The sequence below is a fragment of a genome, unplaced genomic scaffold (genome assembly GCF_019419815.1).
Source record: "Pyrus x bretschneideri cultivar Hongxiangsu unplaced genomic scaffold, Pyrus_bretschneideri_v1 Contig10, whole genome shotgun sequence".
In the NCBI taxonomy this organism is placed as follows: domain Eukaryota; kingdom Viridiplantae; phylum Streptophyta; class Magnoliopsida; order Rosales; family Rosaceae; genus Pyrus; species Pyrus x bretschneideri.
The window spans coordinates 7,602,934-7,625,439 of record NW_025999391.1 but is presented as its reverse complement, the minus strand read 5'-3'; the positions used below and the strand labels follow the sequence as shown (position 1 = coordinate 7,625,439).

The following is a 22,506-nucleotide window of genomic DNA, read 5'->3' as shown; positions in this document are numbered from 1 at the left end:
CATTCGTTGGCAACGATCACAAGACATACAAAAGGTTCTAGCATCCCTAAATATAGTCGGCCAATAAAAACCACACTCTAAAACCTTGAGGGCAGTGCGTTGTGTGCCAAAATGACCACCACATGCATATGTGTGACAAAAGCTTAGAATTGAGTGAAATTCAGAATCATGCACACATCTACGTACAATTTGATCTGAGCAATACTTCCACAAATAAGGGTCATCCCAAACATAGAAACGTGCATCATTTTTAAGCTTATCACGTTGGTGCTTGTTTAGTTCATTTGGAATTTGTTTAGCCACCAAGTAATTCACTAAATCTGCATACCATGGTTCACTTACCTCAATGGAAAGCAGCTGCTCATCGGGAAAAGTTTCAGGGATAGGTACGGCATGTTCATGCTCCTCGTGGATCATTCGGCTTAAATGGTCAGCCACTACATTCTCGCTTCCTTTCTTATCCCGGATTTCAATATCAAATTCTTGAAGAAGAAGAATCCAACGGATAAGCCTCGGCTTTGCTTCCTTTTTCGTGAGCAAGTACCTCAAAGCTGCATGATCAGAATAAACGATTACTTTAGTACCAATTAAATATGAACGAAATTTATCTAAAGCAAAAACCACAGCTAGAAGTTCTTTTTCCGTCGTGGAGTAGTTCAATTGGGCATCATTGAGAGTCCGAGAGGCATAGTATATGACATGCGGCCGCTTGTCTCTTCTTTGTCCTAGAACAGCTCCTAATGCATAGTCGGATGCATCGCACATGAGCTCGAACGGAAGGCTCCAATCTGGAGGTACAATAATGGGGGCCGAGACTAGCTTCTCCTTGAGTTGGTTAAATGCCGAATTACACTCTCCATCAAACTTGAATGGCACATCTTTTTGAAGCAATCGGCAAAGAGGGTTGGACATCTTGGAGAAGTCCTTGATAAAACGCCTATAGAACCCTGCATGGCCAAGAAACGAACGTACCTCTCTAACCGAAGTAGGAGAGGGTAAGTGACGTACAAGGTCTATTTTTGATTTATCTACTTCAATTCCTTTTTCTGAAACAATATGTCCTAAAACTATACCCTGTTTCACCATAAAGTGACATTTCTCCCAATTCAAGACAAGGTTAGTTTCAACACATCGTTTCAAAATTAAGGTCAGATTATCCAAGCAATTATCAAATGAACTCCCAAATACACTGAAATCATCCATGAAAACCTCAATGATCTTTTCAACAAAATCGGAAAATATACTTACCATACACCTTTGGAAAGTGGCCGGTGCGTTGCATAAGCCAAATGGCATGCGACGATAAGCAAATGTTCCAAAGGGACATGTGAATGTGGTCTTCTCTTGATCATCCGGGGCTATCACAATTTGGTTATATCCAGAGTATCCATCAAGAAAACAGTAAAAAGCATGACCGGCTAACCTTTCGAGCATCTGGTCGATGAATGGCAAAGGAAAGTGATCTTTCCTAGTCATGGCATTTAGCTTCCGGTAATCGATACACACTCGCCATCCAGTCTGAATGCGTGTAGGCACGAGCTCATTCTCATCATTCTTGATAACAGTTACTCCGGACTTCTTGGGAACGACTTGAACTGGAGAGACCCAATGGCTATCGGAGATAGGGTAGATCACTCCGCAATCCAAAAGTTTGATTATTTCCTTCTTCACCACTTCCATCATCGGAGGGTTGAGACGGCGTTGAGCCTCTCGAGTTGGTTTAGCCCCCTCCTCAAGAAGTATACGGTGCATGCATGTGGTAGGGCTTATTCCTTTAATGTCGGCCAAAGTCCACCCTATGGCCGTTTTGTGCTCTCGCAGCACCCTCTCAAGCTTCTCCTCCTCCATTGCCGTGAGACTTGATGAAATGATGACGGGCAATGTTTCGCCTTTTCCCAAAAACACATACTTCAAATGGTCCGGCAACGGCTTAAGTTCAAGCGATGGTGCCTGAACAACAGAAGGTAGCATCTTAGTGGAAACTGAATTTGAAAGTGAGAGTGGAACCTTACCATATTGTTGTGGTAATGACTCAAGGGTTGCCACAACCTCAATTATTTCTTCACTAGAACCCATTGCAAAGAATTCCTCCTCTTTGCCGTGGCCTTGCATTGGCCCAAATCCTTCATTTTTGCGCTCTATGGCCTTAGTGATGGTTGTTTCCAGGGCGTCCTCATTCAATTCTTCAAGGTATACCTGCGCCAAAGAATCGATAACATCAATGGAAAAACAAGAATGGTCATCAACGGGATATCTCATAGTTTCAGAAATATTAAAATCAATCACTTCCCCATCGAATTCCATTGTCAAGGTGCCTTTGTATACATCAATCTTCGTTCGGGCCGTCTTCATGAATGGCCTACCAAGGAGAATCGGCAAAGATGTAGAATGGGCTGAATCCTCCATGTCTAGGACGTAGAAATCAGCCGGAAAAATTAAATGGTTCACCTGCACAAGCACATCTTCCAAAACTCCTTTTGGATACGCGTTAGAACGATCGGCCAATTGTATAATTACACCATCTTGTTTTAATTCACCCAAATTCATAGATGCATAAATAGAATAAGGCATGACATTTATGGATGCACCTAAATCAAGCATGGCATGTTCAAAACGATTATGTCCAATCACACAAGGAATCGTGAAACTACCGGGGTCTTTGCACTTGGTAGGCAGTTTACGTTGCAAAACAGCGGACACATTCTCGCTTACCTTCACTACCTCTTTGTTTGCCCTTCTTCTCCTTGTATTGCATAGGTCCTTGAGGAATTTAGCATACTTTGGAACCTGTTTGATTGCATCGAGAAGCGGTATGTTCACTTGCACCTTCCGGAACGTTTCAAGAATGTCCTTCTCGCTTTCTTCCTTTTTTTCTTGCATGAACCTGCGAGGAAAAGGTACATTGGGCAGATTAGGACGTGAAGTACATGAATTTGAACTTAAATTACCTGATTTGGCCGAGTTAGGGTGATCTGCCTCAGGTTGTGTCGTCTCTTCATCTACTTTCTGGGCAGATTTGGGATTGTTTGGCTCGGTCCCAACTTCTTTTCCACCCCTTAGGGTGATGGCCTTGGCGGATTCGAATCCTCCCTTTGGATTGACTGTGGTTGAGCTAGGAAGCTTTCCTTGCTCTCTAATCTGTCCAAGGAACTCAGAAATCTGCCCTATTTGTTTCTTCATATCCATCATCTCCTTCTCGTTATTTTCTATCCGGTTGTTTTGATTTTGCAACCCCTGCGAAATAGAGGTTAGTAATTGCATAGCTTGATTACTTTCCAAAGACGTACCTGAATGAGATGATGCCGAAGGTTGTTGGGATTGTTGGGGTGCATACGGCTTGGAATAAAAACCAGGGGGGTTTGGCCTAAATCCTCCTTGTTGGGCAGCTTGTTGTGGCTCCCTCCATTTGAAGTTTGGATGGTCCCTCCATCCGGCATTGTAAGTGTTCGAGTATGGGTTGTTTTGATTTTGTCCTTGGAAACCAATTGCATTGGCAGATTCCCACCCACCATTCTCGATTAGTTGAGGGCACTTGTCGGATGGATGCCCTTGAATTGAGCACACGCCACAGACTTGGTGTTCTTGTGCTTTTGGACCAATCACAACCTGAGAAACAAGAGAAGTAAGATTAGCAAGTTGTGATTGAATTTCAGAAATAGCACTCACCTCATTTACACTTTGTTGCCGTGGGGCTTCCCTTTGGCCCACTCCTTCATATTGTTGAGCGTTGAGCGCTCGGTTGGCTATGAGAACCTTGGCATCCCTTGGTGTTTTGTCCACCAATGCTCCTCCCGCTGATGCATCAAGCATTTGACGTTCGATAGGAAGGAGGCCCTCATAGAAATATTGAAGGAGAAGTTCCTCCTTCATTTGATGTTGAGGACATGAAGCTACAAGGCCCTTGAAGCGCTCATAATAAGCCGGGAATGTCTCACCATGATTCTGTTGAATACCACTAATTTTCTTCCGTAGGAGAATCACTCTCGAAGTAGGGAAGAATTTCTCCAAGAAAGCACGCTTCATACTCTCCCACGAAGTCACAGTTCCCGGGGCTAGTTCGTAGAGCCAATCTTTGGCCTTGTCCATAAGTGAAAATGGAAAGGCCTTCATCTTCAATATACTCCCATCCACATTGACGGGGGTCATGCTCGAACAAACCACCTCGAACTCCTTCAAGTGTTTGTTGGGGTCTTCCATAGACAAGCCATGGAACTTCGGAATATGGTGTAACAAACTGGATTTGAGTTCAAATTCATCGGTCTTGCCTTGGGCAGCCGTGGGGTATTGGATACAAAGAGGCAATGCATTATCCAGACCCGAGGCCGAAAGCTCCTTGATGGTTCTATTATCTGCTGCCATGGCTTGTTCTTCTTCAAAAATCTGATCCGTGGGCTTTTCTTCTACACCTACTTCGTCTTCTTCAAGCCCAGGTTGTGGTGGAGGTTGTGGTGGCTCTTGTTGACTCCTCGTTCTCCTCAAAGTGCGTTCAAAATCACCGTCAAAGTCGGAGATGTTCTCTATAATAGGCCGAGAGCTACGAGTCATACACAGTACCTAAAAAAAAACAAGGAAACAAACAAACTAAGAATTTGAAATAAGAATGCACGAAAAACAAAATATAAAAATAAAGACAAAGGATTAGCAAAGTTGCTAATCCCCGGCAACGGCGCCAAAATTTGATGTGAGATTTACTTGACACTCAAATTAAACCCTCGTTTGACAATTGTAGTAGAATGGATAAGTGAGGGATCGTTCTAGACCGGGGATTAGGAGGGCTTGCTAAAACCTTCTAAATTGACTTAAAAACATAAAAACTAAATTAAAATACTCTTAACAAGACTACTATGACTCAGAATGGCTTTGAAAAACTCAAATTGTCTAAAACAATCAAATTGACTCAAATAGAAGCTAGAACTTGATTTAGACGAATTTGCAATTGTTTATCACTCCAAAAGCTTTAAAGATACACAAATAAAACAAATACGAATGATTAAGACTTTAACAAAATAGGGGGGGGGAATTGTGGTTGGACGATATTAAATTAAAAAGACAGAATATAATTGAAGGCAAAATGTAAATATGAATGTGATAAAAATATGGATGATGGAATAGCTAAGGGGTTCTTCTCCACACATGTTACACTTGCAATACAAGATTGATTTTCGGTTGGTCTTTCGATAAATTATGAAACTCAATGCTCCAAGTTAATTAGGTCCGCTTAAATTAACTTTCAAATTTCCCTAAATTCATTGGATTGAATGGAATACGCATTACAACCAAATTATTCTTAATCAAAGTCCCTAACTATGGAATACGCATGATAGAGACATTCAACAAAGATCATTAAGTTCAATGAAAATTATAAGTGTTGACGAGGCACTCGTTACTATGGAATACGCATGAAACTTATGCCAAGAATTCGTTTAACGCGATTGTTTATAAGCAACCTCCACTACTTGTGAATATAAGTTCATAACGATTAGGTGAAACTCACTTATATTCTAGCGTCATATTCATGCATGAAAATTAAGCTTGCAATCTTAATGAACATACATAAATAATTTATCAATCAAACAGTTAAACGAATTGAATCCACAACTTATGAAATACCAACCAAAAGTAATCAATTCATATTGCAAATATAAACATAGTTTCGAATCACCCCCTAGCTAAAGGGGGTTTAGTTCCTCATAACTTTGAAATCAAAGAAACCCCTAAACATTCCAACAACTCAAACTTGAATTGTATGAACGTTTAGGCACTCTTCTCTTCCATTCTCATACGTACAAAACAAAGAGAATTAAATTTAAACTTTGAAATCAAAGAAACACCTAAAAATTCCAACAACTCAAACTTGAATTGTATGAACGTTTAGGCACTCTTTTCTTCCTCGTTGTTGTAGCACAAGGTCTAAGTGAGCTTTGGGGATTATGTGAAGTGTTTTGGAGGGATGGGAAGTGGTTGGATAGTGGCTGCAATGAAGGAGAAAAACTGCACAGAAAATGGAAGGGGAATTGCGGCAATGGATGTGTATTTGTGTTGTGTGAAGTGTTGTGAATGGAAATATGAGATATGAATTGAATGAATGAATGCAAGGGTATTTATAGGAGTAGTGGAGGGAACATATGGTTGTTTGTTTAAGATGCAAGTGGCTAATTAATGATGGAAAAGTATGTGATTTAAAGGATGCAAAGTGAATGAATCATGAATCATTGTGGATGAAAGGTGGAAGTGCATGTGTTGATGACTAGGTTAGTGGGTGGAAATCTGAAAATGGCATATAGGAATGGGAGCTCACGGTTTGAATGTGTAAAGTGTGTGTGAATGCATGTGAAGATGCAATAAATAATGCATGTAGGGTTAGGAAATAATGAAGAAATGCATGTGAGATGTTTGGAAAGGAAATGGGAACCCATGGCAATGAAGTTGTTTTGTGTTGTGAATTATGATGAATGCATGTGAGTTAAAGAGGGAGAATGTGGTGAAATGATGAAGTAGGAAGGTGGAAATGCATGTGAGATGTTTGGAAAGGAATAAAGAATGAATGGTGGAAATGTGAGTGAATGATGTGCATGTGTGAGAATGCATGTGGAATTAAGAGGAGTATGGAAGTGAAATAAATGAATGATATGTTAAGTGATAAGTGAATGATATGTGGTGAGTGATAAGTGAATGGTTTGATAAGTGATAAATGAATTAGTTTAAAGGGCTAGGGTTTAAGTACATAGAATGGGCCTAAAATAGGTTGGTTTGTATGGCATAATGTGTTTGATTGGGCTAGAGCCATTGTTTTGTGTCTTCAAGTGCATACAAGGCCTTCAAATTCGTCCATCCTCTTGGCTCCATGGATAAGCTATCCAATCCATGCCCAAAAATGCTCCAAATGGCCTCAAAATGCACTTTCTTGCTCCCTAGGCCCTTAGAACCTGAAAACACACAAAAGAAGCATAAAGGACTAAAATAACGAGAGAAACATAACGTAAATGCACGAGAACAAGCCATTTAAGTCGCATGAATATGCTCCTATCAAGAAGATAAACAGGCTGAGGAAGAAGCACGTGACCTGCTGTGTAGTTAGGGCACAGAAAACCCTAGTCAAAGACTGGGCCTTCTATTTCAGGCCTGGTTACCATTTTCAAAAAAAAAAAGTTGTAAAGGGCTAGGGCTCTCTTTTTCCATTGGGCCTAACAACCTTCAAAAAAAATATGAATAAAGGGTTTTGAACTACCACTTAGAAAAGAAAAGGGTGAGGTTTTCTTAATTTGGAAACTTGACTACTAGCAAGACACCTTTTTCATCAACTCTCTCGACCGGAGACTTGAGGGACTCCTACCATATGCTACTACACCTCGATACTCGGAAGTTTCGCGACTACTTAGTGACTTGGACATTTCAAGTCCCCAATTAAGAAGCTTTCCTCACTTGGGAAATTAAGGGAGCACTATTTCAATCTACAGGATCCACACACAAAGTTTCAACTTGCAAACTCCAACAAAAGAAAAAATTCAAAGAACTTAGTGAAGGATGCCTTAGTGTATTTAACACAACATGTTGAATGAAGTAAAGCTTATTTATTGATATCTTCGATAAATTACAAATACGTGCATACACATGAATCAAAACAAACAAACAGGAAAGGGCCTTCACAAAGTTTGCTCATGAGAAGTCTCAGCACTTGGCAATGCCCCAGAAATAGGAAGCATCTGAAGGTGATCATTTAGAGCCTCAGTACTAGGCAGAACCCCAGAAAGAGGAAGCACCAGAGGTTGATCATTTGGAGCTTTAATACATGGTACAGCCCCAGAGGACGAAGGCAATAAATGCCTTTCGAACAAACTCATAAACCTCTGATGATCATTTAAAATCTGACCCTTGGATCATCTTCGTAGCATAGCTATATGCGAGCCTATGCAACTGTTTATTCTCGTGCTTAAGCCCTCTGATCTTTTGTTTGAGACTTATCACTTCAGCTGCCAACGATTCAACTTGGCGGGTTCGAGCAAATAGGCGTTGGGCCATACTAGACACAGAACCTGCACACTGAACACTGAGAGCCAGAGAATCCTTAACGGCCAACTCATCAGACCGTTTGGAAAATAATCTGTTGTTTTTGGGAGTGAGAATATTCTTGACCACCATCGCAGCGATCATGTCATTCTTCATCACAAAGTCCCCAATGGTAAGGAGACCAGTAGACGATAAGAAGGATGGGCGCCATATGTTATCTTGAGGAGACATGGCTACGTCTTCCACAGCATTTAAGTCCAAACGACGGTCAGACGGACCAGACATTTTCAGAAATGATGAAAGAAAAATAGGTCCAATAAATCTCAGAAGTACGAAAATAAAGGAGGAATTCCTACAAGCAATAACTCTATGAACATACTTCTTAAACAACCATTCTCCGAATTTCGAGAAGCAGATTTTCCTGAGTAAAATTTATTAGCAATCTTCACACGTGACATCAGTTCCTCGGATACCAAGGATAACTTTGTCAAAGAACTCTGACAAAGTTAAGACACGTAAATTTTGAAGGTCCAGCTACCCTACTATTACCCACAAGGGTAAAGAAACAGCACCACTGCTTAATAACTGGAAAATCCCTATGTGTGTCAACCTCCATGCTCCGTGGTAAAGCAGACTTGCAAAAATGCCTAACCTTTCCTCACATCCGAGAAAGCACTCCCAACAAGATTACTTGCTCATAAATCAAAAAGACACCGCTCTTCGAATCTCAAGAACCAGATCCCCAACAAGATTGCTTGCTCAGAAATCAAAAGAGGCACCGCTCTCCGAATCTCGAGAACCAGATCCCCAGCAGGATTGTTAGTTCCAGAAATCAAAGGTGCACCGCTCTCCGAACCTCGAGAGCCGGATTTTCTAGGATAAAAATTGTCAACGCTTTTCACACGTAACATCAGCTTTCCAGGTAACGTGAACCACTTTGTCAAAGATCTCTGACAAAGTTAAAACACGTGAACCTTGCAGCTCCCACTACATTGCTATGACCGAGAAGGGTAAAAGAACAACATTACTACTTATTGTTGGAAGAATTCCTATATATGTCGACCTTCATCCTCAATAGCCAGGCAGACCTGCAAAAAATGCTTAACCCTTCCTCATATCTGAAAGGGCACTCCTAATATAGCCTCTCAAAATACTTTGTTTTCTTCCCCCTCGATAATACATCTGCCAACCAAACACACTAGAGCAAAAGTATCTCATATCATCAGGGTCAAAAGTAAGAGTATCTCATATCATGCTTTTTCCCTGTCTTTTCATTTGCCCTTTCTTTTACATGCAAGACAAAGGGAAAGGAAGCAATCAGTCGGAACCTGAAATCAAACTTCTGATTTGGAACTGATTGCCCAGAACCTTTGCATGGTTGCTTGCCTAGCATTGCTCTCGAGTACTCATCCTCAACTGTTGTTAAGGTCATGAATTCCTTCGACAAATAGCTCAAAACTATTAGTATGATATTGCCTCTTTACACTGCAGCCGCCAAGCATGGATGAGTCACCAAGAAGTAGTGCTCTGAATGACCATTTAATTGCAAAGGTTACACACCACTTCTGCTACACAAAAGATTAAAGCAGAAGGTTCAACGATGAGCTGGAACAGATCAGTACAGCACAACGCCCTTCCTGTAAAACCGCACAATCCAGACGAATGAGTCTAAGTCAAATCCAAGCTCGACATCGTTACTCTAATTGAAGAGATCAAGAAGCTTTAACAGCCTTTTGCTAGCATCGTCGCCTTAGAACAAAGCCTCTCCATACCACATCCACTACTTTGTCAACAGCAGAAATATCCCATATCATCAGAATTGAACATACTTCAGATTTGACAGACTTGTTTTGACCCTCAAATTCTTGAGTCTGCTCACTCCTTTGGAGGAAATCAGAAAACCTTCCAACCCAGTTCAAGAATAAGCCTATTGAAAGTCAACAAGTACAACAACACGTGCCGATTCATCCGTTACTTCTTCAAAAGAAAAAATATCTCATATCATCTCTTATCCATGTCCTTTTCTTTGTCCTTGTTGCGGTCTGCAAGACAAGGAGAAGGAGAACAATCAGCCAGAACCCGAAATAAAACTTCCAATCTAAGATTGATTACTTAGAACTTTGATTGCTTACTTTGTTTGTTACCTCTTTGGGCAGATCTCCTCGCTCAGAAACTTAGGGGACTCCTACTATAAGGTTTGTATCGCACTTGACCAAGCCCGAAACTATAAGTAAGCTTCAAATGAAGGTGATACATTACCTTGTGCGTCAACATCAGCTAAAGATATCATTCTTAGATGGAGGAAAAGTACTTCCAGAGAATAGGTCACATCTACCTATAGGGCAGAGGCAAATGCAAATGATATCACGCTTCAATACTTAGAAGTTTCATGATTACTCAATGGCTTGGATCTTGCAAGTCCCCAACCAAGGAACTTCCCTAATTCGGGAACTTAGGAGAGCACTGTTTGTACCATACTTGACCAATCCCGAAACTACTGAGCACCGGTCAACAATATACCGTCAAAGACCCACAAGAGCTTTCCTCCAACCAGAAGGCCAATCACAACGCGACACATGTCGATATTAGAGGCCAATCACAGTACAACTCGTGTCAAAATCAGAGGCCAATCACAGCACGATACGTGTTAATGTCAAAACAAAACTAGAAACTCTCTTTTATAAAAATTGATCATTCTCCCACAATAATTCCTAATGGCATTTGTACTAAACTATTCACTAGAACTCACTAAAGGAGAGCTTGAACTTATGTGTTTGTGTAAACCCTTCACAATTAATGAGAACTCCTTTACTCCATGGATGTAGCCAATCTGGGTAAACCACGTACATCTTGTGTTTGTTTCCCTGTCCCTATCTCTTTACATACTTATCCACATTGGTGACCGGAGCAATCTAGCGAAGGTCAAAAACTTGACACTTTCTGTTGTACCAAAGTCCTCACTGATTTTGTGCATCAACATAAATAATTATACCCCTGCCATCACCATAACACCACATATTCTCCATCATCTTGCAGCCTAAATTTCGATCAGACAAATTCCCAGGAAGAGGAAAACATATAGCTCCATCATCCTTGAACCAACACTTGACGATCCGCCACCAAAGCACGAAAGAAACTGATAAGGAAGCCGATGGGAAAACCACATGCATCCATGCCAACAAAGTCACACAAGTAGAAGGTGGTGGTGTAAACACCCGAATCGAAGCTCTATGCACCTTCCGACAAATCCACATCAAAACGTGTTTAACAGATGTAGTTGCATATCAAGATTGGTGTGAAAATAAGGGGGGATGAAGCAATTTTAGGGGATGAGAAAAAAATAAAGAAAGAAACGAGAACATAATGGAAAGAAATAGGAGAAGTGGGAGAAATTAGTTGTCTGAAACATGGATGAAGTGGAGGAAGGACAGATAATTTGAAGATCAGGGTTTAGAATTGCAAGGAAAAACAACAACAGATGGGATGGAGGATCAAAATATAGCATGGGAAATATAAACAAAATAGATGGGAATTGAACTAGATGTTGTCGCCGATGCTCGTCACAGCTAGGGACGACGGCTGAACTAAAATCAGATTGGGAAAGCCCACACACAAACAATGCAAAAAGTTCTCATGGAGAGAAAAGAACTCTCACCAGAACGAGAGAAAATAAGGTTATGATTGTTTATCAATGAAAGTATAATTTCTCAGTATTCTTGTTTGCAAACAAAAGGATCACTTAACATATCACTTGATAGGAAAAATAACAGAAGTATATGAAAGTGAGACAAAAAAATAAGTATAGTAAAGTGCGATTTTGGTAAAACTTAAGGATAGTAAAGTAAAAATTATCAAAAAAATAAAAATAAAAATAAAAATCTATAACGTCCAAATTATGGATGTCGTTAATGAAAGACTACCAATAGCATGCAATTTTGGTGCCCTAAAAAGTATTGGGAATTTTTCGTTAAAATTCTCTTTAATAAAACTGAAACTTTGATGAAGATAATATATGCTTGTATATCTATAGTCTATAATACAATGGATAATTCTTATTATAACACATAAAAATTACAACATCTAACCGTTATTGTGTGATTAATTCAAGAAGCTGTCACCATAGCATCCAATATCTTCTCGATCGCTACGGCGGTGGCGGGTAGCTTAGTCTTGATTTACGAAAGAAACAACCTTTTTCACCAACTCCACAGAACTGTCACAACTTGGGTTGAACAAATGAAACACGTGGTCCTCCCCTTCACTCTCCACAATCTCAACCACCCCACCATACCCACTCTTCTTCAACGCCTCGTAGTATGCCCAACCCCTGTCCCTCAAGAAATCCTTCTCAGCCACAAAAACCAACACCCTCCCGCACCCAATCTCTCCTAATTTCGGATCGTTGCCCGGCCTCACCCTCGGGTCATCCGACCCACCACATGTCGGATAAATAACCTCCAACAACTTATCGGGCTCGTCATCCATGAAGTAGGGGTGAAACAAAATCATCCCCACTATCCTTGTCCCGCTCAACCCATCGAGCCCGGCCTGGCGCACCACGTTGTGCGTCAGAGTGGCGCCAGCGCTGTCACCACCTATAAAAACACGGTCAAAGTTAACGTGATCGTTGAGCCAGGCCTCAGGCCCGTTACCAGAGGAATGGGCCGCGGCCCATTGGACTGCATCCCAGGAGTCTTCAAAAGCAACGGGGAGTGGGTGCTCCGGGGCACGCCTGTAGTGCACCGACAAAGCCACGACGTTGGCTTCGGAAGCCAGTAACCCGACGTGGTTGTGGTAGAGAGGAGAGTAGGGGGACTCGATGACGAAAGCGCCGCCGTGGATGAAAATAAGGAGAGGGAGTTTGCGGGTCGGGTCGGGGAGCTTGGGGAGGAAGACGCGGGCAGAGAGCCCGGATTGTGGCGAGAGGACGATGTCTTTGGATTGGACCCCGGTTTTCGGGTCGGTGGAGGGTGGGACGGTTTCGGTGCCCTTGAGTCTCTCGGTTCGGCCGTCGTTATAGATTCGGAAAACGGTCGGGAACTCGAATGATACTTCGCTGGAGGGTTTAGAGTCCATCGGAGTCGCCGGAGATATTTTGTTTTGGTTTTTTTCTTTTGGGTAAACTATTTTGTTTTTTTTTTTTTTTTTTTTTTGGGTAAACTATTTTGTTTTGTCTTGTATTTGGGACCGGGTTTTCGGGGTTTTTATGGAAGACAATGAAGTGAATGCTTTGTGACTTGTTGCGTAAGATAATAAAATGGAACAATACGTGGTTGGTTGAGAAGGTCTACAAATGGCGTTTCGCCAGCATATGGATGCAAATTTCAAAGAAGGATTGTCGGTCGGATTTTTTTTTGGGATCTTAGGAATCTGGTGGTTGTGATTGTTCATCGTATATCGTACGATCATAAATCTTTTTAAAATTTAAAATTTAAAATTAAATATAAATAGTACCTAACCAAAACTAACCGCACGATATATGATCAACGGTCATGATCTGGTTCCTTTTCTGTAAATTTCAACAATTTGCTTCTGTCGACCAAAGATTTTCTGCCACATACGCAAAGACAACGTTAGCTAGAATGAGGATCCTCTCCGGATCCTCTTTGTGAGCATCTTGGAGATTCTTAAATCGTGTCCGTTCATCGTACATCGTGCGGTCAGTTTTTATCAGATACTATTCATATTTAATTTTAAATAAAAGTATTTAAAATGATTTATGTTCACACAAAATACGATGAACGGACACGATTTGAAGATTCCCAGTGAGGATCCTAATAGGATCCTCATTCCATTAGATGTACCACCTTTCTGCTCTGTATGTATTGTTGTTCAAAAATTAAGAAGAGCGTGTGAGAAGTGGAAATTGACAAGTTGAAAGCACTATCTTGTTTTCTATTGCATTTGCATGTAATGTTTTTAATATGTTGGGCTTGGCTTAAGATCAACTTGAACCCAAAGCTCCACCAAAAATGAGAGGCCAAGACCAGTGAGTAAATATGGAGGATGGTGATTGACATTTTCTTATAAACAATATTTTTTTTTTTTTTTTAAGTTTAGGCTAGAGTCGTGTTTGGTAAATGAAAAAAAAAAAGTGTTTTTTTTATCAAAATCATAAATTCAAAAAAGTATAAAGCAGAAGCAGCTCTGCTTTTGAAAACAACACTTTTTGCACATCACACCAATTCCAAACAAACCCTTAAACTCTGGAAATGTTGAAAGGGTGTATGAATGACTCTTTATTTTGGGGTTTAGAAAGAAATTGATTGTGAAGTAAGCCTCTTCTTTCTAATCAAATCGTCTATACCAGACGAGGCCTAAAAGGTTGAGAATATAATTAGCTATTGCTGATGGTTTTTTGGAGCTTGTGGAAGGCGCGAAACGACTTGATATGGAGAGGAGTTTAGGGTGCACTGAGGTGGTGCTGCAAGCGGAGGAGTGGATGGTTTCTTTCCAGCAGTTTCATAAACAACCAAAGGTATCGCGGTCTCGTGACCGACAAAAATGGAGTCAATCACCCTCGGAGTGGTTAAAGTGTAATTTCGATGGTGCTTGGTCAAAAAACTCGAGTGTGGAGCCAAAAATAATCAAGAAAATTATAGAGGCGACACGCGAATTTTTGGGTAAAAAAGACAAGATTACTCTCGAGCCACATCGAGATTTCTACCCGCAAGCAAGGAAGGAAGGAGAAGAAGGGGTTTTGAGCGGTGACTTGCATCCATGGATTGTGCAATCTGCCATTGAACTTATATTTATAAGTAGTGGAAGTCACTAGTCATGATTATGTTAAGTAAATCCATGGCAAGACTATCATGCTTTTCATAGTTATGAATGCTTTATCAATGCTTATGATTTTCATAGAACTTAATGATCTTTGATATGTATCTCTATCATGCAGTTCATATAGGGAACTTGATAAGAATAATTTGATTGCGTCGCTGAGTCCAATTCAATGAAATTAGGAAACTCTAAGAATTAATTTGTGCAGTTCACAATTAATTTGGGGCATTGTCATTTATGGTTTATTGGAATAATAATTGGAAATCGATTTGTGTGCATATGTGTCATGTGTGGAGAATGACCTTCTAGCTAGCCTATCACCCATCAATTCACCCAAATTCGTATCAATTTACTTTGTTTCTGTAACTTGTTTGTTTTAGTTTAAATTCGTCAAACAAACCCGCCATTTAGTATTTTGAGTCTACTTAGTTTAATTTTTGTCCAAATCACTCCTTAGTTCTTGTTTTGAGTCAATTTGCTTGTTTTGTACTGTTTGAGTTAGTTTAGCTTGTTTTGAGTTATTTGAGTCAGTTTAAGTTTAGTTTTCTGTTTTTGAGTCTAGTTTAGTGATTTAGAGTTTAATTTGTGTAGATTAGCAGTCCCTCCTAATCCCCGGCCTAGAACGATCCCAACTTTCACATACTACAACTATCAAAAAGAGGGTTTAATTTGTGTGCTATTTTATATCACATCAGGTTCTTCGGCCAAAGTCCCCCCCCCCAATTCATCGTGGGCGCGTAAGGCTCTTGACCTTGACCTAAGGTGTTATTTGTTTTGTAGGTGCAATTTTGTCCAATAAGAAGAAAACAAAAATTTGCATCCACATCGAGCATGGGTGGTGTTAGAGCCGTCATTCGGATCACAACGGAAATTTTTTTAGCTGGGCTCTCGGCTTCTGTTGATCACGCTACATCTCCTTTTCAGGTGGAATTCTTGGCAGCTGGAAGGGCTGTAATGTTCGTGTTGGAACTATTTCTAGATGGGAGGCCTTTTTGTTTTGAAGATTCTGCAATAGCTTTGGCAGCTATGCAACGTCGAGGTGTAGATACATCAAACATGGGGCCTTTAATTAATGACATCAATCAGTTTCTAGGTTCCTTTCATCTGACAATGTTATTGCATGTTTGTCGGGATGCAAATCGGGTAGCAGATAGACTCGCGCGTGCTAGACTTGGATGTGCGGCTGAGATGGTTTGGTGTGGATACCCACCAATTCTAGTCTAAGATGCTCTAACTGAGGATGTTTCTTAATTAATTTTTTATGATTGTATTGTTTGGAGGATGGTTATATTGTTAATTATGCCGGGCATTCTTTTCCTTTTGTCCAAATTGAAATTTCCGGTTCATATATTTCTCTTATTTCAATAAATATCGTACTTCTTTTCCCAAAAAAAAAAAAAAAAAAAGGAGTAAAGATTAGACTTTACCTCCTATTTTGACGTTTAACTTGCGCGGACGACGTTAATCTCTCCTATGATCATTCTGCTTCTTACAGAACAGAGGAGCAACTATCGTGACACGAAGGCGGAGATGGAGCAGTTCAAAGGCCAACCGCGGCTTCCGAAATTCGCCGTGCCAAAGCGATACTCCATACGGCTGAAACCCGACCTCATCGCTTGCAAATTCGCCGGCTCCGTCGCCATCGACCTCGATATCGTCTCCGATACTCGATTCATCGCCCTCAACGCTGCCGAGCTCGCCGTCGATGCCGCTTCCGTCTCTTTCACTCACTCTTCCAAGGTACTACCACTGATCATCGGTGCACTTATTATTTGCCTCAATTCAGACAATTTTTTTTATCGTTTTTAGCTTGGATGATTTGGTACTTGACACTCATCGATTTTTAAAGTGATTTTTCTCGGAAGCACTTATCCCATAAGTGATTAATCAATCCTTGATTAGTGATTTTGCTGCCTTGTTTGGTTGCTGCTTAATTAGAAAGCTGTAGGAAAAGGAAAGATGGATTGGAAAATAGCTATCTCATTTAATTTAATTTGAAAGTCCTAATAAGTTTATCTGATTATTTCAGCTGTACCAAAATAGTGTTAAAAGTAACTCATACAATGAGTAAATGACTGTTTGAGCAGGTCTATAAGCCTTCAAAAGTTGAGGTATTCAACGAAGACGGGGTTTTGGTTTTGGAGTTTGGAGAGACACTTCCGATTGGTTTGGGAGTTTTGGCTATTGGGTTTGAAGGTATTTTGAATGACAAGATTAAGGGATTTTTTAGAAGGTAAGGACGTTCCTTGAATTCCGGATTTGTTATACAGTCTGTATAGCTCCTTTTCATCTATCAATGTGCCTATTATACTTCAATGGTGCAGTACATATGAGCATAACAGTGAGAAGAAAAATATGGCAGTTACGCAGTTTCAACCAGTTGATGCCAGGCGGTGCTTTCCATGTTGGGATGAACCTGCTTGGAAGGTCTCTCACTTGCGTACACAGTAGAATAAAAATATTGATTTACATTTGTATATAGTTATTTTGTTAAATCGATTCTGGATACTAAACATGGCTTCTAACTGCAGCTTTGAGTTTAGGAGGAAACAGATATGTTGGTTATGGGATGGTAGTATGGATAAGAAATCAATCCTTTAGTTCTGGTTAAATTGTTTAACTTTGAGGGTCTGCTGCATTCACCCCATTTATTCTTACTGGAACTTTGATTGACAGGCTACATTCAAGATTATATTGGATGATGTTCCGTCCGAATTAGTAGCTCTTTCCAACATGCCGGTTGTAGAAGAAAAAGTGGATGGACATATGAAGACAGTTACATATCAAGAATCACCAATCATGTCTACATATTTGGTGGCCATAGTTGTTGGGTTGTTTGATTATATTGAAGATCATACTTCTGATGGTAAAATCATTGACAATCTCTTGTTGTGTGTGTATTTAGTGCAACCGCAACCCTTTCTTGATGGTGCCACATTTTATCTCGTCGTAGGGGTCATAGTGCGGGTATATTGTCAAGTTGGCAGGGCAGACCAAGGGAAGTTTGCTTTGGACCTTGCTGTCAGGACTCTTGAATTTTACAAAGAGTATGTTTATTGATCACAAAATTACTAATCATTCATATTCGAATTTGCAATTACACTTAATGCCTGTTATGGACTATATCTAGTTTCTTTCCCTCCCGTTCCTACGATGTGTTGTTTACCACTCAATATGAAATCAATGACGAAAAAGTTTTACAGTTATTTTTCTATGCCATACTCTTTGCCCAAATTGGATATGGTTGCAATTCCTGATTTTCATGGGGCCATGGAGAATTATGGTTTAGTTACGTACCAAGAATCAGCTTTGCTCTTTGATGAACAAAATTCTGCAGCTGCCAACAAGCAAATGGTAACTCTAGCTTTCAGCATTTAGCTTGGTTCATATGATATGTAGTTATTTATTTATTGGACAGTTCTATTCACACACCTGTTTTTACCTCCCACACACCCTTGTTAATTTTTGTCCATCAATCTTCGTAATTCATTTGATTTGAAGGCCGAAAGTTGAAAGGGGTGTGTGAGAAGTAAAAATGGGCCTGTTGATAGCACTACCCTATTGATTTATTTAAAACCCAAATGAAATGTATATATGAATATACATTTCTTTTTTGCTTTTGAAAGGTTTCAACTGCTGTGACACATGAATTGGCACACCAGTGGTTTGGCAATCTTGTAACGATGGAATGGTGGACACACTTATGGCTGAACGAGGGATTTGCAACATGGGTATCACTTAACTTCATTTGTTGTACTTGTTATTTTACATTCTTTGGACTTTAATTAAGTATTTTAAACGTCATTAGGTGAGCTATTTAGTTACTGATAGCTTGTTCCCAGAGTGGAAAGTATGGACTCAGTTTGTTGATGAAAGTGCTAGGGGTCTTAAGCTGGATGGGCTTGAAGAATCTCACCCCATCGAGGTACTTTTACATATGTCTTTCGTGCATGACAGGCTTTAAATAGTAGTATTCATCACTATACTTTCAGCACACTATTTAAAGAAGGGTATAAGCATACATGTGTTCAGGTAACTGGTATATTATGTTTTAATCTTGGGTCTTTTGGCCAGGTAGAGATCAATCATGCTGCTGAGGTTGATGAAATATTTGATTCAATAAGTTATAGAAAAGGAGCTTCTATTATTCGGATGCTACAAAGCTATCTTGGTGCGGAATACTTCCAGGTAGGTTCTTTGATTTTCTTTTTTTTTTTTTTTTTTTTTTTGGTTTCATACAATACGAGAAAGGTTTTTGATGTGTCTCTATTCTTTAATTGAACTTTTGAACTTTGGTTAATTGCATGTTATTTTTTAATGCATCCAGAAGTCACTTGCTTCATACATAAGAAAGCATGCTTCCTCAAATACAATCACAGAAGATTTATGGGCTGCCCTTGAGGAGATATCTGGTGAACCTGTGAACAAGCTAATGAATTCATGGACTCAGCAAATGGGTTACCCTGTTATTTCTGTCAAAGTGAAAGATCAGAAATTGCAATTTGACCAGGTTTCCTTGTGTTGCCTCCTTGAAAATTTTGTTTGATTGTCAAAATTTTAAATTACATCTTGGAGCTCAGATGCATATTGTTAAGCCTTATTCTGTGGTACTTGGAAAATTCTAATAAGTAAATTAATAAACGGCAGACACAATTCTACTTGAGTGGTTCCCAAGGTGATGGGCAATGGATTGTGCCGATAACATTATGCTGTGGCTCATATGATGTGCACAAGAGTTTCCTACTACGAAACAAGTCCGAAAGTCTCGACCTAAAAGAATTTCTGGGCTGCTTTCTAGCAGAGAATGGATGTAGAAGTGCAAGCAATAAAAACAATGCCTTATACAGTTGGATCAAAGTCAACTTGGATCAGACTGGTTTTTACAGGGTGATGTATTCAGATGAACTTTTAGCTGCACTTAGAAATGTTATAGAAAAGAAAGACTTGTCTGCAACCGACAGATACGGTAATCGTCTTTTTATGCACACACACACACGCACACACAAACTTGCATCTCTATGATAGTGAAAAATGGAAGTATTTAGTTTATATCATTTTGTTTCCTTCAACAGGAATCTTGGATGATTCATTTGCCCTTTCTATGGCTCGCCAGCAGTCTTTTGCTTCATTGCTTACGTTGTTGGGTGCTTACAGAGAGGAACTTGACTATACAGTGCTGTCAAATTTGATTGCCGTAATGATCACCTATGCTCTGTGTTTAGGTTATTGTGTATATGGTTTGAGTCTGACTCTGATCTTCACTTCTCAGATATGTTATAAGCTGGCAAGAATTGCGGCTGATGCTGTACCCGAGCTACTGAATCTCATAAAACAATCGTTTATTAGCCTTTTCCAGTACTCTGCAGAGTAAGCTTGTTCTTTTTTTTTTAACTATGCAAGTACCAAACTGTCCACTAAATTTGCTTCCTTTTTTTCTTTCTTTCTATTTATTTTGTTAACAGTTTATATGTATGTTGAATTTATCTACAGAAAGCTTGGTTGGGAGCCTAAACCTGGTGAGAGCCATTTAGATTCAATGCTAAGAGGAGAAATTTTAACTGCCCTTGCTGTGTTTGGACATGACCCAACAATTAATGAAGCAAGTAGACGTTTTCGTGAATTCTTGGATAACCGAAATACGCCAGTCCTTCCTCCCGACATAAGAAAGGTTGTTTTGGATGTAAACCATTAATTAAACACTATATTCAAGCTTTTGACTTTCCTGATTAACTATTGTTTCAGGCAGTGTATGTGGCGGTAATGCAAAGAGTAAGCATGTGTAACAGATGGGGCTACGAATCTCTTCTTAGAGTTTACAGAGAGGCTGATCTAAGCGAGGAGAAAAACCGCATTATAAGTAACTACTAATTCATTTGTACAATTAAGGATGCTGATCTAACATCTGAGATTGTTAATTTGTTATGTCATGGGAATAAGATTTCTCTCTGTGCCTGTAGAATCATTAGCATCTTGTCCAGATCCGAGCATAGTACTGGAAGTTCTCAACCTTTTATTGTCTTCTGAGGTATCCGATTTTACTTATGTCTTATATTTGCTGGTTGAAATTTTGTAATTATAAGTACATAATTATTAGAGCATCTCAAAGAAATTTCAAGCAATCGGCATCTATATTTATAGGTCCGCCTTCAGGATGCTGCCCGTGGGCTATCTTCTGTTAGTAGTGAAGGACGGGAAACAGCTTTGACGTGGTTGAAGGTAATTCTGAAGCACTAGTTTCTGAAGAGCATATTATGAAATGTATTTCTATTCTTTCCCTACTTTTGTTAATACGATTCATTTTGCCTTTTGGATGATATCCAAAATACAGGATAACTGGGAGCACATCTCTAAGACCTGGGGTTCTGGATTTGTAATTGCCAGCCTTGTTCGTGCAGTTGTTTCACCGGTTCGTTCTGGCCTTTCAGACCCCTTTTTTTTTTTCTTTTTTTTTTTTTTTTTTTTTTTTTGTGTGTAATTTTAATCTGTGATTACACAAGCAATATAAATTAGTTACATAATACCTTTCCATTCCTTCTTTTCTTATACCTTCATGTCCATTCGGCGTTACTTTCCTCTGCAGTTGGCTTCATTTGAAAAGGTCAAGGAAGTAGATGAGTTCTTTAAGGTTCATCCCACCCCCTCGATAACCAGAACCTTGAAGCAGAGCATGGAGCATGTGCAGATTAACGCCAATTGGGTTCAGAGTATTCAGGTTGAGACAGATCTTGCCGATGTTTTGAACGTGTTGGCATACAGGAAAGACTAGCTAGCCTTATAATCATGCTGGAAGCATTCATGGAATGCAATTCTTTGCCTTCTGGTTCGTTGATAAGTTCATCTGTAAAATATGTAATGATTGAAAATACACACCTAATGATTTCCAAATCGAAACCCAAAACTTTGAATACATCGCAAGAGTGATCGAGGAGCATTCGAGTTAGTTTTACAAAATAGTACATCGATGACATTTGATTCTGAAGTTGAAAATACACACCAAATGTTTGGGACAGAAATGTGACACTAGAAGATGTCAATGAGCTGCTTGGAAGTGTTGGTGACAAGTGACAAATTGGACAGTATCATTTAGGTGTTACCAGAAAAACTGTCCGCACTCTGCTGTGGGTTTTCAAACTATAATCGACAACAGCCATGAGCAGAGCCTTAGGATGTAAATCTCTGTATTTACCGACTCAAGTGCTCGAGCAGCAGTTACTGTTACAAAAATTAGTCCAACCTTCAGAACACCATAAGAAATCAGCACATTGCAGGTTAAGAGAAAGCTAAGGTACCATCAATAGAAGGAGCTGATTCCTACGCTTGAAAAGCTTCACATGCTTTAGATATTTCTGTTATAACATCCCTCATATGCGGTTGCAGAATGTTTGATTCTTGACGATCGCGAAATGTATTGCAAACCTGCATCAAGTGTAATAAATTTATAACTACCTACCAAACCTTGGGTTTAAAATGAACCGTAAATTGTAGCAATGGTCTTTCAATTTTAATCAAATTGGAGCAATGATCCCTTAACTAAAAATTAATTACCATTGGTCCCTCGACTCATTAAAATGTGTAGCTATAATCATTTTCGTCAACTTCAATATAAATTGTCAAAATAAGTTATGTTGGAACGACCATTGCTACAATTGGGATCCCTCAGTGATATGAGCATATTTATGCGACTTAGTTAGCTTGTCTTCTTACATTTATGTTGTTAGT

The 22,506-nt window shown here is 39.7% G+C and overlaps 3 protein-coding genes across 6 annotated transcripts; 1 reads left to right on the top strand and 2 right to left on the bottom strand.

The window, feature by feature from the left end:
* Positions 1 to 2,205: 2,205 nt before the first annotated feature.
* On the bottom strand, positions 2,206 to 4,242 carry LOC125480518 (the record flags this gene model as incomplete). Its single annotated transcript, XM_048591452.1, has 2 exons — positions 2,206 to 2,913; positions 3,751 to 4,242. Coding segments are annotated over 2 exons (1,200 nt in total), but the record flags the coding sequence as incomplete, so codon positions are not given.
* Positions 4,243 to 12,041: 7,799 nt separating this feature from the next.
* LOC103948740 (probable carboxylesterase 12) lies at positions 12,042 to 13,339 on the bottom strand. Its single transcript, XM_048564017.1, has one exon. The coding sequence runs from the start codon at positions 13,081 to 13,083 to the stop codon at positions 12,172 to 12,174; it is 912 nt and encodes a 303-aa protein (XP_048419974.1). The 5' UTR covers positions 13,084 to 13,339; the 3' UTR covers positions 12,042 to 12,171.
* Positions 13,340 to 16,272: 2,933 nt separating this feature from the next.
* Positions 16,273 to 21,613, top strand: LOC125469997 (aminopeptidase M1-like). Of its 4 annotated transcripts, none has more exons than XM_048568326.1 (19): positions 16,273 to 16,527; positions 16,875 to 17,020; positions 17,112 to 17,214; positions 17,464 to 17,653; positions 17,741 to 17,834; positions 17,991 to 18,141; positions 18,414 to 18,518; positions 18,596 to 18,712; positions 18,862 to 18,975; positions 19,118 to 19,297; positions 19,435 to 19,753; positions 19,860 to 19,981; positions 20,057 to 20,154; positions 20,278 to 20,455; positions 20,530 to 20,644; positions 20,745 to 20,812; positions 20,926 to 21,003; positions 21,116 to 21,193; positions 21,368 to 21,613. In XM_048568326.1, the coding sequence occupies exons 1-19, from the start codon at positions 16,318 to 16,320 to the stop codon at positions 21,551 to 21,553; spliced, it is 2,652 nt and encodes an 883-aa protein (XP_048424283.1). In that variant the 5' UTR covers positions 16,273 to 16,317; the 3' UTR covers positions 21,554 to 21,613. The 4 variants fall into 4 exon arrangements, with proteins under 4 accessions (XP_048424283.1, XP_048424274.1, XP_048424287.1 ...); XM_048568330.1 differs by having other exon boundaries at positions 16,279 to 16,527; positions 18,450 to 18,518; positions 19,115 to 19,297; positions 21,368 to 21,601; XM_048568321.1 differs by having other exon boundaries at positions 16,279 to 16,527; positions 19,115 to 19,297; positions 21,368 to 21,600.
* The last annotated feature ends 893 nt before the right edge of the window (positions 21,614 to 22,506 follow it).

Bases quoted from the DNA above. Each gene is read 5' to 3' on its own strand.
- LOC103948740 (XM_048564017.1), bottom strand. From the start codon at position 13,083: ATGGACTCTAAACCCTCCAGCGAAGTATCATTCGAGTTCCCGACCGTT.
- LOC125469997 (XM_048568317.1), top strand. From the start codon at position 16,318: ATGGAGCAGTTCAAAGGCCAACCGCGGCTTCCGAAATTCGCCGTGCCA. The intron at 17,215-17,463 runs GTCTCTCACTTG...TTTGATTGACAG, and splicing joins GGGATGAACCTGCTTGGAAG to GCTACATTCAAGATTATATT. The intron at 20,813-20,925 runs GTATCCGATTTT...CTATATTTATAG, and splicing joins ACCTTTTATTGTCTTCTGAG to GTCCGCCTTCAGGATGCTGC.